The sequence below is a fragment of the Nansenia antarctica genome (genome assembly GCF_963989245.1).
Source record: "Nansenia antarctica genome assembly, chromosome: 18".
NCBI classification, from domain to species: Eukaryota; Metazoa; Chordata; class Actinopteri; order Argentiniformes; family Microstomatidae; genus Nansenia; species Nansenia antarctica.
This window is the reverse complement of record NC_137691.1, coordinates 6,085,038-6,099,748: the sequence shown is the minus strand read 5'-3', so window position 1 is coordinate 6,099,748 and position 14,711 is coordinate 6,085,038. Positions and strand designations below refer to the sequence as shown.

General features: G+C 43.7%; 2 protein-coding genes across 3 annotated transcripts in view; both read right to left on the bottom strand.

Moving 5' to 3' along the window:
- Nucleotides 1–1,601, bottom strand: part of mcrs1 (microspherule protein 1) — a 9,187-nt gene extending 7,586 nt beyond the window's left edge. For both annotated transcript variants that reach the window (XM_080548111.1, XM_080548112.1), the window contains exons 1-2: nt 1,468–1,601; nt 3–177 (exon numbers count right to left, since the gene is read on the bottom strand). In XM_080548111.1, coding sequence (XP_080404237.1) covers nt 3–175 — 173 coding nt within the window. In that variant the 5' untranslated portion in view covers nt 176–177; nt 1,468–1,601. The remainder of the gene's footprint in view (nt 1–2; nt 178–1,467) is intronic.
- A 3,108-nt stretch (nt 1,602–4,709) lies between these two features.
- On the bottom strand, nt 4,710–12,546 carry cyp27b1 (cytochrome P450, family 27, subfamily B, polypeptide 1). The gene is made up of 9 exons (XM_080548218.1): nt 12,287–12,546; nt 11,034–11,224; nt 9,522–9,718; nt 9,051–9,251; nt 8,478–8,641; nt 7,618–7,784; nt 7,305–7,386; nt 6,710–6,907; nt 4,710–6,358 (listed from the first exon to the last, which is right to left on the bottom strand). The coding sequence occupies exons 1-9, from the start codon at nt 12,494–12,496 to the stop codon at nt 6,245–6,247; spliced, it is 1,524 nt and encodes a 507-aa protein (XP_080404344.1). The 5' UTR covers nt 12,497–12,546; the 3' UTR covers nt 4,710–6,244.
- Between the last annotated feature and the right edge of the window lie 2,165 nt (nt 12,547–14,711).

The window sequence follows — 14,711 nt, the reverse complement described above, 5'->3', positions numbered from 1 at the left end:
ACCTGGAAGAACTTCTGCGTTTAGGTACACAACCGCCGCCCCCGACGAAAGCCTGTGTTGCCGTTCTCTTCACATCCTTCATCCCCGGAGACTCCTCATCTTCTGACCGACTCTGTGTCCCAGCTGCTCCCATTGGGGCCCCAACCACAGACGAAGCAGCTGCCCCTGCATGCATATCTGTCCATATAGGGAGACACGAAGACATCAAAACATTAAGTAAAACACTAGCTACAGTTTTCCAGGACACAGATTAAGTCTAATATGAGACTAGATTTGCTATAATGGAGATTTTCCAATTGAAAGTCAAGTGAGATTTAGTCCAGGGCTAGTCTTAACCTGTGTTCAGGAAACAAACCGCCCCTTACAATGTCATCCTATATCCCAAAACTGTTATGGGGGATGCTGATGTTCATCTAGTTGTGGGCAGCATCACATCCTGTTATGGATGGGATGTTATCGAATCATAAAAAGAAAGAGCACACTTTTGCACACCAGGGATGAAGCCAGGTACCCAACCATAGCCTCTACTCTCCTCATAGCTTTTCCCAAAATAGACAGATGAAGAGATGAAAGCTATTACAACTCAGGTACAAGAGCAGCATGTCTCCTGAGTAGCTCATTTGGAGATATAACATCTAAAGATACTGTGAAATGACATATTACTGCATTATTATGTCAAAGAGACGATAACCCAAGTAACAGGGATCACCACCCATGAGTCAGATGAACCAACTGAGTTGTAAACTAATACCTTTATCCATGTTCTTGGGCACTGCTCAGCGCTTTCTGATATTGAAACGTTGCCTAGCTACATTCAGCAAGTTGAAGTCTGTAGACTCGAGTCTCCCAGTCAGTTTAACCCTTCGTGAGTTTAGAATGATAAGGTTCTATCTCCGTTTAGAATTATAAGGTTCTATCTCCGTTTAGAATTATAAGGTTCTATCTCTGTTTAGAATGATAAGGTTCTATCTCCGTTTAGAATGATAAGGTTCTATCTCCGTTTAGGGCAGTTCAGAGATATTGAGCGTCAAAGTTTTTACATTCCATTATGTTTTGTGAGATGGAACCTTTGTATTTTATTAATTACTAACTCAAAAATGTCAACATTTTTAAAATAACACCACACAGGCATTAATAAACACCTAATGGATCAGATTATGTAAAAAAACCTCAATTTGGATAAAAATGGAGATAGAACCTTATAATTCTAACGTCACGACAGGCTGGCAAACAGAACTGTGTCGAAGATAGGAAGGTAGTTACGTTATAACGTCTAGACTCGCTAAGCACATTCAATCAATCAACATAGAAAGTTAAAACAATGCAAGCTAATCGGGTTAGTTTGTTGTGGTGTAACCTAGACAAGCCATTCTGAGGACTACAGGCTAGTTAGCTAGCTAGCTATCCGTGGCTAACATCAGCTAGCTGACGCGCTTAGCCCAATTCTTCACTCATTCCACTTCTTACCTTTTCCGAGACTGATTTATCAGCCAACTCGAGTAGCCAAGTACCTTATACTTCGAATGAATTAATCGTATTGTTATTTAGATACAGTTATTTAACCGAAAATGTCATAAGCAAGCAAGCTAGTTGGCTATATTTATCGTAGCACGATCGGCTAACGATAACAGAGACCCACACTTCCGGTGTAAACAAGATTCGAGAAGCCGTTTCGGAGGTACCGCCACCAACAGGACCGGAGTAGAACTACAGGAGCAATTACTTGAGTGATGACATTTTCTGCTGTATAATTCCAGAATTCATATCCAAAACCTGTGTTTATGCAATTATTTGGTTTGATTTATTTTATTTGTACCTATTGCACCATTTGACCTATTATTTATTCCACCAACACATGGTGTAATACATAACATTCTTTTATAGAGGGTCCTTTTCATATTATTTCTGAATTTGGCTGAACAATTAGACTATGGAGAAATAATAATCAGTCCATCTCTATTAACTGTGAATTCTTTCCAACAGTACAACCACAAATGCATCCTTGACAAATGTATTTGTTGTAGGTAGCTTTGATTAAAAGGCGTCTGCTAAATGCCAACATTTTTAAATGTAAATGTCCTAATGTCGCGTTCCTTTGGCAGCAAAATCCCTGAGTTGGGCTAGCACAGACACGCCACTCTCAGCTGCTAAAGTTCAGCACACCATTGACCTAGACAGCCTCAGAGCCAGCTAACCTGCAGCCTATTAATCATTTATCTTTTTGCGCTGACTTCACCATTGAATTATACAGTGCCCTGGGCACGGTGCCCTGCCTAAGTAATGGGACAGGGAACCATTTTTTCTTCTTTTGGCTCTACACTGAAAAGTTTGGATTTAAAGGAATTCAAACAATTAATGAGTTTAGAGTATTGATTGATTGATTGATTGATTATACTTTAATGTCCCCGAGGGGAAACTTACAGTAGTTAAAGTAAACAACAGGACAGCAGCAAACATTGAGTGACATTGGCAGCAGTTTCCACCTGGACATGGCATCATTTGGTATAAATATATATTGCACATAGCCCTTCAAGTGGTGTTTTCGAATATTGCACATGGCCCTTCAAGTGGAGTCTAAGATAAAGTGCAGGTGCTGGTGAGTAGAGATTCTCAACTTTTATTTCATGGTATTTTTGTACATACTCGTTTCACCATTTAGAAGAAACTTCTTAAGCATAGTCTCCCTATTTCAGGTACCCAAACGTAATGGGACAATTGGCTTGACAGGTGTTTCTGGTAAGTCAGGTGTGTTTTCCGTCACATCATTTGTACAGGCGTCAGAGGGCTGTCAGTGTTTCGTATTGATGCTCTGCTTGGCCAAATCAACAGTTTGGAGCATCATTAAAAAGAAAGAAAAATAGCACTGTTGACCTCAGCAATCGCAAACAGGCTGATAGGTCAAAGGCAAGACTTCTACAGTGGAGGAATGTGCTCCATAATTAAGAAAACCCCCAAAACGACTCTCCCACTTATCAGGAACACTCTCCAGATGGTAGGCTTGAGTGTGTCAGAGACGACCATCTGCTGAATACGTCACCACCCGAACTATAGAGGCTTCACTGCGAGGTGCAAACCACCAGGTATCCTCAAAAAGGATGGCCTCTTACAGTTTGCTACAAAGGTCAGAAAAGATTAATGAATGAATGAATCGTTTAATGACCACACGACCAAGGTCGTGGAATTTGTTGTCGGTATACAGATGGAAAAAAAGCTCAATACAGCAGTGTCAATTACATCAAACATACACACATTACACATGACTATCACAGTGGACAATGGACAATATTATCGTGTACCAGAGTGATTGCAAATGGGAAGTTGGGAGAAAAAGGAGGATCTTCCCAAGATTGACAGTATACCACCACCATCTGTGAAACATGGTGGAGGGGGTGACAAATGAAAAGACATGTTTAGCCGCCACTAGAACTGGCTAACTTGTCTTCCTTGAGGATGCAACTTCTGATGACAGAAACAGAATGTATTCTGAAGTGTATAGAAACATTGTGTCTGCTACAAGTACAAGAAAACGCCTCCAAATGAATTGGATTGCTTTTCATCATACAGTAACACTATGACCCAAAACATACGGCCATAGCATTTTGGGAGTTTTTTACGGGATCTAAAAGAGTAAAGGTATGCTTGACTGGCCAAGTCAATATTAAAAATGTAATCCAATTTAACATGCGTTTAATTTACTGATAATAAGATTTTAGGCAGAAATACATCAAAACAAACAACAACTAAAGATGGCCGCAGTACAGCCATGGCAGAGCATCACCAGAGAAGCCAACCAGCATCTGGTGGGGTCAGAGGTCACCAGAGAAGCCACCCAGCGTCTGGTGGGGTCACTGGGTCGCAGACAATAGGTCGTAGATTATCGACCAAATACTGAACATCAGTGCTTAATTTAGACATTTGAACAATCTGTCCCATCACTTTTGGGTACCCTGAAGTGGGGCCTATGCATATAAAGTTATATTTCTGAATGGTGAAACCAATATGCAAATACCATTAAATAAAAGCTACTTTAACCTCATAGTCATTGTTTGATTTTAAATCCAACTTTTGGAGTGTAGACCCAAAATAAGAAAAAATGCTTCACTGTCCTTACTTTTTTTACTTACGCAGTGCACTTTTTCACAAGTGAAATGGCTATGGATGTTTTCATTGTTTATGATAAGTCAACCACCACAACAACAAACACATTATGAATTTATTGTATTTGTATATTACACATATGGACAGTCAATTCTATTAAACTAATTCATCAATAATTATATCAACCACATCATTTTGGATAGTGACAAAGTATTACTTCAATTTCAAAGTGTTGCATATTCAATGCAATGACATGATTTAGGACTAAGGATAGATTCTAGACTATAAGGTCCTTCCTAGTCAATTCCAACTTTGGTTCTAGTGTGATCTGGGTTGTTCTGGACAAGGTTTAGAATGTGGGAATGACAGCTCAGTGATGCAAACTGTTGACCTACTACAATGTCTGACAAATACACCGTCGAACGACGTGCCCATGGACACGTCCCACAAGAACAGCGATACTTAGCAGTAGCTTTCTCAGAATCACCTTACATGTCTAAATATTAGTCTACAGACTAGCTCCAATCAGAAACGACATTACAATGATTTACAGGAAAAAAGCTCCCACAAGGTTGGAAGAATTAAACATTTCCAACATGACAGAGACAGGAAGGAGACAGACATGAAAGAGATTTTTTTATTTTATTGAGAATAAATACAATACAAAAACTGTTTAACCATAGAACCTGCCTCAGAAAAGCAGGAGTATTCATACATCATCAAATCAAAAAAACGTACAAAAATACCAGAAGGGCACCATTTTTTTTCAAGATTCTACAAAGCACCACACTGTATAAGCTTGAATAAGAGCACCATATCATATAAAAGTGTGTGTGTGCGTGTGTGTGTGGGGGGGGGGACATACACACATACTTTCATAGATAAAAATGCAGCTCAAAGTGCTCTACAATACAGCGCAAACAGATTAAAAACAAAAACAACAAAAACATCAACAAAGTGCTGAATTCAACTTCAATACCATAAAATCAGCATAGAAAGCAACACAGATAAAATGTCAATCAAAAGCTAAATTGAAGAGAGGCCTGGTCCCAGCTCATTTAATGCTCTAAACACGAGTAGAATGACTTAAGTCAACTGTAAATGATACAGGGAGCCAGTGCAGAGCAGTTACGACTGGAGTGATATGCTCTCTCCTCTTAGTTTTTGTCAGTAGCCTAGGAGCAGAATTTTGAATTAGTTGGAGCCTCTCTAGAGACTTCTTGGGGAGGCCAGTAAAGAGAGCATTGTAGTAGTCAAGTCTACTTCAAATAAAAGCATGAATCAGTTTTTCAGCATCCCGCTGAGTTAAGAACGTTTATTGACTGTGGCGATGTTTCTCAGAAGAAAAAAGGCCATCTTGGTCACCTCGCTAATGGGAGAATTAAAATTCAGATCAAAGTCGAAGATAACAAGGGAGATAGATTCCCACGCCTGTTTTTCAAGTTTAAGTCAGTAGTTGTACATACAAAATGTTTGCCCTGCATGTGGGGGCACATCAACACTGTCCATTAATATACACTTAAAATCTCTCCAAGCCCCCATCCCCCCTTTTTCTTTTTCTTTTTTTACTAAAAAGTGTAGGAATTAAGTGCAGTTCATTGAAAACGGACCTTCTACTGCCCATAGTGAGACATTTGTTTTAAAAAACACAAACTCTAGAAAGGAAAACTGCTCCCAAAGAAGCAGATCAGCTTTAGTAAGTCCTTATTGTCCCTATTCGGTCTCACCTAAAGCCCGTGTCCGCCCAGAAAGGCTGCGCTCCAGATCTGAGGGGCAGGGGGGCTGTTGTCTGTGGATAGCTCTGCCCTGGCATGGCCCAATGCAGTATAGCATGGTGTAGTGGTGGCCTAGTGGATATTGAGTTGAACTGGTGATCAGAAGGTCATGAGTTCAACTCCCAACTGGGAACACCACCACTAGTGTACCCTTAAGTAATGCACTTAGCCCTAAGTTACTCCGGAGAGACTGTCCCTGTGATCTCTAATGACTAAGTCGCTTTGGATAAAAGCGTCTGTTTAAATGGTTCAAAAAGAATCACAGCTCTGGTCATTCCCTCCATCCCAAAGTGTTTTCCTCGGCCTCCAGAGAGACTGGGATTTTATCGGTCATTCTGAGGTGATGTTCAACAGTTCGGCAGGTCATCAGGTCATCGCTCGACAAACTGCAGGTTGATCTCACTCTCTGGGACCAGAAGGGTCCGGGTCATGGGTTTCACCGCACCGCCTTCCGGGTCCGGCTTCACGTCGAAATGGATCAGAATCTGAAGAGAGACCAAAGGAAGGAGAGATGTTCAGGTAAGATGAGACATGTACTGTAAAACCACTGTGACTTGAATCCTTTCCCTCCTTCCTTGAAATCACTCTCATACACACAGATACACAGACACACAGACACAGACACAGACACAGACACAGACACAGACACAGACACAGACACAGACACAGACACAGACACAGACACACACACAGACACACACACAGACAGACACACACACACACAGACACACACACACACACACACACATAAAAGTGTTTTTATTGGATAGAGATAGTGGAGGACGACAGGACAGTAAGGGCATGTCAGCAGGGTATGTGAGGGCAAGCCTACTCACCCGTGCCAGCGCCAGGTAGACCTCTAGCTCGGCGATGCGTCGGCCGATACAGCTGCGTTTGCCCACGCCGAAGGGGACGGAGGCGTACGGGTGGTGGCCCTCGTCACGGTTCAGCCAGCGCTGGGGCTGGAAGTTGTCGGGGTTTGGGAATACAGTCGCATCCCGGGACGTGGCGAAGTGGCACAGAGTGATCAGGGTCTGGATAGGAAGAGTCATGAGATTCTACTGTCAGTTTCAAAATGTGTCAGTTAAAAAAATCGGTGCTTTTGGCACCAACGTAGTCAACAGTGTTTTCCTTTTCCTTTAGATTACATTAGAGCAGCAAACTACTGTATGTGTTCCAGGTAAATTGTGATGGATAATTACAATTATAATTACATTAACAGTCATTTATGTGATGAAAACAAGTTAAAAAAAGGAACACACAATGGAAAATGTCAATCGAGTAGAGGTCCTGTAACTTACAGCCTGTTTGCGCTGCATTTAGAGAGTTATCAAGGGAAATACTGAGGTCCAGCACTACATTTAGCCCCAATACAAAGTACCTTATAATGCCTTGGTTGTGGGAGAAAAAATACTTGAAGTCAACACTCACATTTTTGGGGATGAGGTAGCCCCCGACCTCTATGTCTTTTTCTGCGATCACCCTGGCGTTGGCCGGAATAACGGGATAAAGTCTGGAAAAGCCGAAACACGACAGTGTTAGTGTGATCGATCGATCAGTTGCTCTATTGACAGCGGTCGATTGAAACACAAGGCATACAGTTTACCCCAAATGTGTGGTCCACATTGCTAGTGGGTGAGGTTACTGTAATGTAATGTTACTGTAAACTGCTCCTATGAGCATTTGGAGAAAAAAATAGCTACGGAATTCCCAGTCCATTGAAATGCATCATCGCCATGGTTACCTGAGCACCTCCTTGACCACAGCCTTCATGAGGGGCATGCGCGCCACGTCCGCGGCCCCGGGGATGCTCCGCCCCCCCAGCACGCTCAGCACCTCCTGACGCAGAGACGCCTGCACCTCAGGGTGACGGGACAGCTCGTACAGGGACCAGGACATGGTGCTGGAGATCTGAACACACACAGGGACACAACGGGTCAGTGGGACTGAGAGGTCGTTCTCAAGAGAGGAAAGGGGAGGGGAGGAGAGGAGAAGAGAGGAAAGGGGAGAGGGGAGGAGAGGAGAAGAGAGAAGAGGAGAGGAGAGGAAAAGAGAAGAGAAGAGAGGAAAGGGGAGAGGGGAGGAGAGGAGAGGAGAAGAAGAGAGGAAAGGAGAGAGGGGAGGAGAGGAGAAGAGAGGAAAGGGGAGAGGTGGGGGTGGAGTGGAAAGGGGAGGTGAGGAGAGGAGAGTGGAGTTACACGAAAGAGGAGAGGGGAAGGGACTGAGAGGTCATTCTCCCTAGGTCAGTCACCTAACCAGTGAAAGGACAGTACAGTGAGGAGTAAACAAGACTAAAATAAATAAATTAAGATAAACCAGACTTAAGGATTAATATACATCTTACATAGCTGCAGTATAGCTATGTGATCAGCTAGCGGTAAAGAGCTAGGTCGCAAGGTCGAAGGTAAACAGATGAGGCCTGAGACGCCTGAGAAGAGAAGCGGGGCGCGGTGCTCACCGTGTCCACCCCAACCCTAACCCTAACCCTAACCCTGAGAAGAGAAGCGGGGCGCGGTGCTCACCGTGTCCACCCCAGCCCTAACCCCAACCCTAACCCTAACCCTAACCCTAACCCTGAGAAGAGAAGCGGGGCGCGGTGCTCACCGTGTCCACCCCAGCCAGGAGCAGCTCTGTGACGTTGCTGTAGACCTCCTTCATGGGCAGCCCGGCCTGAGACAGGTAATAGGTAAGGTACCGTCCCTCCACCTCCTCTCCCCGTGCTACCTTCTCCGCTTCCTCCTTCATACGCTGGTCAATGTGACCTTTGGCTGAAAGGAGAGAGGTCAGGGGTCAATATGAGAGTTATATATAAGAGCCTTAGCCAACTAGAGTTCGGAGAGATTGAAATGGTTTTCTCTGAAATCTTACAACAGCGGTTATTGGTGAGGAATGGCAACACAACGAGATTGAAAGACCCTTAGGGTCTTGTTCAACAGTGAAAAGGACCTTACTAAGTAACTGTCTAGACCTTACTGCTAAGTAACCCTCAGGTTATCATGAGGCATGAAATTCAGGTCAGGGGGACAACATTTAATGTTTTGGTAAAACATTTTTTACCCCACTACTATCCTATTGCTACCATTTTGCCCTTTGTACATCAAGTTTTTACAAGGACAAAGAGGAAAATTAATTACACCCATTTAGAACAAAATGAGTCTATCCAAGATGGCTGCTCACCGAATTGGAACATGTAGTCCCAGCACTGACAAAATGTGTCCCAGGGCTTGGGGACCAGCTGGTGTAACCAACTGGGCATCGCCATGGTGAGGAGTGTCATTTCGAACATGGTGTTGATGGATTGGATGAAACGCTCGGTCTCCGCGGGAACAATGGGATCCAGGCAACCGATCCTGGACTCAAACAGCACTGATGAAATCCCTGCAGACAGACAGAGGGAGGCAGGGTGGAAGGGTGAGAGGTCGGCCCTCTTCAATAAAGGTCACATTTATCTACCTGAGGCGTGTCAGATAACCATAAGGATACTTTGGGATGGGGTCAATATAGGATCATGTGAAATCTAAGGATTTCGAAAAATGCAGTAGATAACGGCAATTCAACGAGGGTCTCGTCTAATGTATTGTATACACTCAGGTGTTTACAGTACACAGTGTTTGGTTAACAGCAGAAAACGTGGAAAACAGTCCTCACCCTCGAGGCCGAAGCGGTAGAACTCGCTGGCGATGTCAGTGACCAGGCCCCGGGGGTCCTGGTTCTGGTGGATGCGGATCTTAGCGATGAGGTCAGTGACCACACTGTTCAGGGTTCCGTCGTAAGCCTCCACCGCGCGCGGCCGAAGCATGCGCTTCCCCAGGAGACTACGAACCTTCTGCCACTCCTCCCCCTCCCTGGGGACACACACGAACACAGCACGCATGATATAATAAGCGTCATGATATAATACGCGTCATGATATAATAAGCGTCATGATATAATAAGCGTCGTGATATAATAAGCGTACACACATCAACATACATCACACACTTTTTCTTTCTTTATAGTTCAAAGGTGAAAAAAAAGGTGAAAAAAAGCAAAGAAATCAATGTTTTTATTTAAAATAAAATACATGAGAAAATAGCATAGGGTTCTAGGTAGATAGCATATCTTCACAAGGTACAGTAGAACCCTTTAGGGTTCTAGGTAGAGTGTAATCTGTAATTTTCCTCTATCAAAACTCAAAACTTTGTTTGACCTCTGCTATTTAATTTCTTGTCAGCACACCGTTGTGATGTAGAGGCCAATTAGCATGACGAGTCATTGAGTCAGACACCCATCCCATTTCTCATGGAGATAATTGGGGTGTTATGATGTTGTTTAGATATCATGAAATATGGATTCCAGTGAAAAACAGACGCTATTGTGAGCAAAGCACAATAGATCACAGCTAAGGCGGTTTCTATGTTGATGAATCATCATAGTCGCAGTCATTTTACCATCTGTTCCTGGGCTTTGAGTGATTGAGAATGTCAATGCTCTCTATATGAGGTATGTCTGGCTGTCTGAATTGTGTTGTAAAGTTGGAGAGGGGAGGAGAGGAGAAGAGAGGAAAGGGGAGAGATGGGGAGGGGAAGGGAGGAGAGGAAAGGGGAGAGGAGAAGAGAGGAAAGGGGAGAGGGGGGGAGAGGAGAAGAGAGGAAAGTGGAGGGGAGGAGAGGAGAAGAGAGGAAAGGGGAGAGGAGGAGAGAAGAAGAGAGGAAAGGGGAGAGGGGAGGAGAAGAGAAGAGAGGGGAGGGGTGGGGTGGAGTGGAGTGGAGAGGGAAGGGGAGGAAAGGAGAGAAGAGGAGAGGAAAAGAGGAGAAGAGAGGAAAGGGGAGAGGGGAGGAGAGGAGATGAGAAGAAGAGAGGAAAGGGGAGAGGGGAGAAGAGAGGAAAGGGGAGAGGTGGGGTGGAGTGGAATGGGGAGAGGGAGGGGGGGAAAGGAGAGGAAAAGAGAGGAGAAGAGAGGAAAGGGGAGAGGGGAGGAGAGGAGAAGAGGGGAGAGGAGAAGAGAGGAAAGGGGAGAGGTGGGGGTGGAGTGGAAAGGGGAGGAGAGGAGAGGAGAGGAGAGGGGAAGGGAAGGGAGGGGAGGAAAGCGAAGGAGAGAAAAAGAGATTAAAAAAAGGAGAAACAAGACAAGAAGAGTAGAGTGGACCGTGGAGGAGAGAGGAGAAGCCTGGTACCCACGATGTCAGCAGTCCGTAGCCGTGTCCCCGGAGCTTCCGGTAGTCCTTCCAGGAGGAGAGGTCGGACCGGATGGGATGCTGGCCCTCCTGCCTGAGGACCTGCTCTACCAGCGCCGGGTCCGCTACATGCACCGTCAGGATGGGCCCGAAACTGGCCTTCCACATCGGCCCGTACCGCTGAACACCCTCCAGCTGAGGAAGGGACAACAGGTAAGCTTACCAGGCATGCGCCATTTATAAATGGACTTATATAGCGCCTTATTCCAAAGCGCTTTACAATGGCCTCTCATTCACCCATTCACACACACATTCACATTCACACACCCCAATGGCAGCAAGCTACCATGCAAGGCGCCTCACCAGGCCCGCTCTTTGGGAGCAATTTGGGGTTCAGCGTCTTGCCCAAGGACACCTCGACATGTGGCCAGCCGGGGTTCGAAACCGCCGTTCTTCCGACCTTGCGATCATTAGACGCCGGCTCTACCTCCTGCGCCACAGCCGCCCCCTTTTTTTGCATTTGCATTTATAAAAAAGTGAAATGTAAGAGTGGACCTTTGCAAGAAAGGTAGTTGTGCGCAGACTGTTCTACTGTTCTTTTAAAGCTTCTGTTATGTGACTATAACACCCTGGAACAGCCCCCCTTGTTACACTGTGATCCAAAGCTTTCTCCTTCACTGTTTATGTTCTCCATCATACCTGTTGAGGAAACAGGTACCCCAAATGCACTAGCCTGCTGTTAATACCTATGCATAGTTGTATGAGCTCTTGCACCATTTAAAAAAAAAAAAATCTTGACTATGATTTGATCTTCTTTTCTTTGTACAGTGTCCTTGAGTCTGAGATAGGAGCTTTTAAATTAAATATATTATTATTATTACTAATAACACATAATATAATAATAATAATAACAATGACAATAATAATTATAATTATAATAATAATAATAATAATGTAACAGACTTGATGTATGCATGACATAACCAACATGTGACCCTCCCATGCCTTTGCACAGTAATATCTCTGTGATTACACTATGCAGGTTCCGTTATACACTGTGCAAGCAGAGTCTTTAACATGGTTATGTGTCATGGTCCTGGGTTAACCACCATACCCAACAACAGCACTTATTGGCTTACAACGACACAATAGAACATTCAGATTTGAACCTTCATCACTGGGATTATTCTAAGCATAGAACGCTTGACAAATAATAATAATCATAAAAATGAACGGATCATCGTGACAGTGTGTTACCTGTAACTCGTGGAGGCGCGACAGACCTCGTTTGGCGAAGAGGTCCCAAGCGAAGTTGGCCACCGAGGGTCCCGGCATCTCTCTCAGGGTCTTCACCCGGAGCGCAGAGTCGCTCTTCTTCGGGCCAGCTGCGCTCTCAGCCCACTTCTCCATCCACTTGATCAGTGGAGACGCGCTCCGACCGGACACTTTCAGGGCTTGCTGCAGCATCTTGGATAGGCTGGTTGTTGAATGCAAGGCGGCTGTCGGGGTGTCGGTGCACATCTTTTACAAAGACACTGTATTTATATTGCCCGACTCTCAGGCACAGCTCAGAGACCGCCGCAGAATAATGTTAAGTTTCTTATTCTGAGCCAATCAAAGAAGAGCATCCCGAGACCCCGCCCAGTGGACTAGTGTAGGCGTGGACTATTTCGGAGGTGTGTCCAATCAGATGCGCTGAAGTTAGATCAACTACGCACACGTGGGGAGGGTAAATAATATTTTTTTCTGCAACAGGTGTGGCTGGAAACATCTCTGGTGCAATGCATTTTTCTGTAAAGTGACATTGCCAACTAGTACGGAGAAAGGGAAGACGGAGAATTATTATAACAATAATTGTAGGCTATACTTGAGCTAGCTATTCAGATGTGTTACATAAAGGCGTTTATTAGAGTTATGAAATTGAAAGTGTAGCCAAATAAATTGTCATGTAGTTTTCAAAACTTAAGTGTCACTAGAATGGCACTTTTGGTATAGCTTATTGGGAAGACCATTTTGTCCACTTTCACAAATTGACACTATGACTTGTCCAGCCTGACTACAATTATATTAATATTTACACCAGCTCTGTGTAATCTTGAGCAACGTACGTGCGCGATCGTGATAAGCATTTGTTTCAACTAGGCTACTAGCATTTAAGTCTAGCATTGAGAATGTGCCTATAGTTCCTAGGCTATTCTTTGCTGACTCTGCGTTTCCTGCTGGGGGCTCGCCTCTTGCGCTTTGCACGGGAGAGAAAATCCTGACTCGATTTCCTTCTAACTGGAAGCTCTCCAAAATGCCATGTGGAAATGAAGGCTGTACTCAGAATCTGCCCTGGCGTTTGCTCTCCTGTTTCGTGTATTCACAGCCTTTTTCTCGGATTTCATTTGCATTTCATTTTCAGAGAAATGTTGAACCTTGAAATGTTTCGACTGCAGAAACTATGCAAATTATGTGATTCAAAGTAAAAAAATATATTCAAATTGAGCAATTAAAATTCAAAGTCAGTAATTCAAATTCAAAGTCAGTAATTCAGATTCAGATTCTAGTGGCACAGATCTCTGCCCATACAGGCCTTTAGAAAGTATGAATTTGAATTTGAGGTTAATATTTTGGATGATAGCCTATAGACACGAAAAATAATCATATTTAAATAATAATAATTTTAAAATGTCATAGGATGTGATTGCTCTAGTTTTGCCTTTTCAAAGACGTGCACGACACTTGACCGTAAAGTATGTTGATGTCAAGAGGAAGAGGAGAATCGAAAGGTTGAGAATCGTATAGATTCGCGCTTAAAAATGTGCCTGAGACCAAAGGTTATCAGGAGGGCTTGATGTGTCAGCCTTTTCACTTGACATCATTTTTTACAGCCTTCATGTGCCCACATTCTCCTTGATATAATGGATATTGCTGTACATCACAATTGCATAAAAACATCATAGTCATAATCAACAGTCATACAGAAGTGCTCTGATTTGTGTGATGACAATCATGAATTTACATTTCATTTTTACATGTTGGGTATTTAGCAGGCACCTTTATATGTGTAAGTAAGTGCATCATCTATCCATCAGTCATTGCATGAATCATGATGACATACAGTAGACATACATAAAGTGTCATAATAATTATTCAAACACAGTCCTCTAGCCCTCTAGCATCAGCTAGGTTAGACCAGACATGTTCCTTAATGGCATAGATAGACCTATACGGAATGTGTCCCAACACAGCATTGATACTGTGATGTCGTTTCTAATGAATATAGTTAAGCAGCTGCAGCAGACATTATTTAATAGTAAAATAATAATAATAATAATAATAATAATAATAATCTGTGCCCCTCCTGCTCTTCTCTGACACAGTCTTCTAGAACCCCATCAATTATCTATGACTGAATTGAAAGCATTTACTTGTAGGACATGATGTGGTACGCATGGCACTGATTTACGCGAGGGATGGCACGTAATCCATGATGGTTTGGATCTGTGCCAGAGAGGGGACAGACACGATGGAGATGGATGACAAAAGCATGATCAAGATAGCAGTAGTGGTCAAAGTAGTGAGTGACGTAATATGAAGGTTGCACAGCGATAACGGTCCGAGAGTCGATGAACCTCCCAAGTCGAATTCAGAAGTTATTGGATGCTGAGCTAGAGGAAGGCCAAATAACTCTATTGTG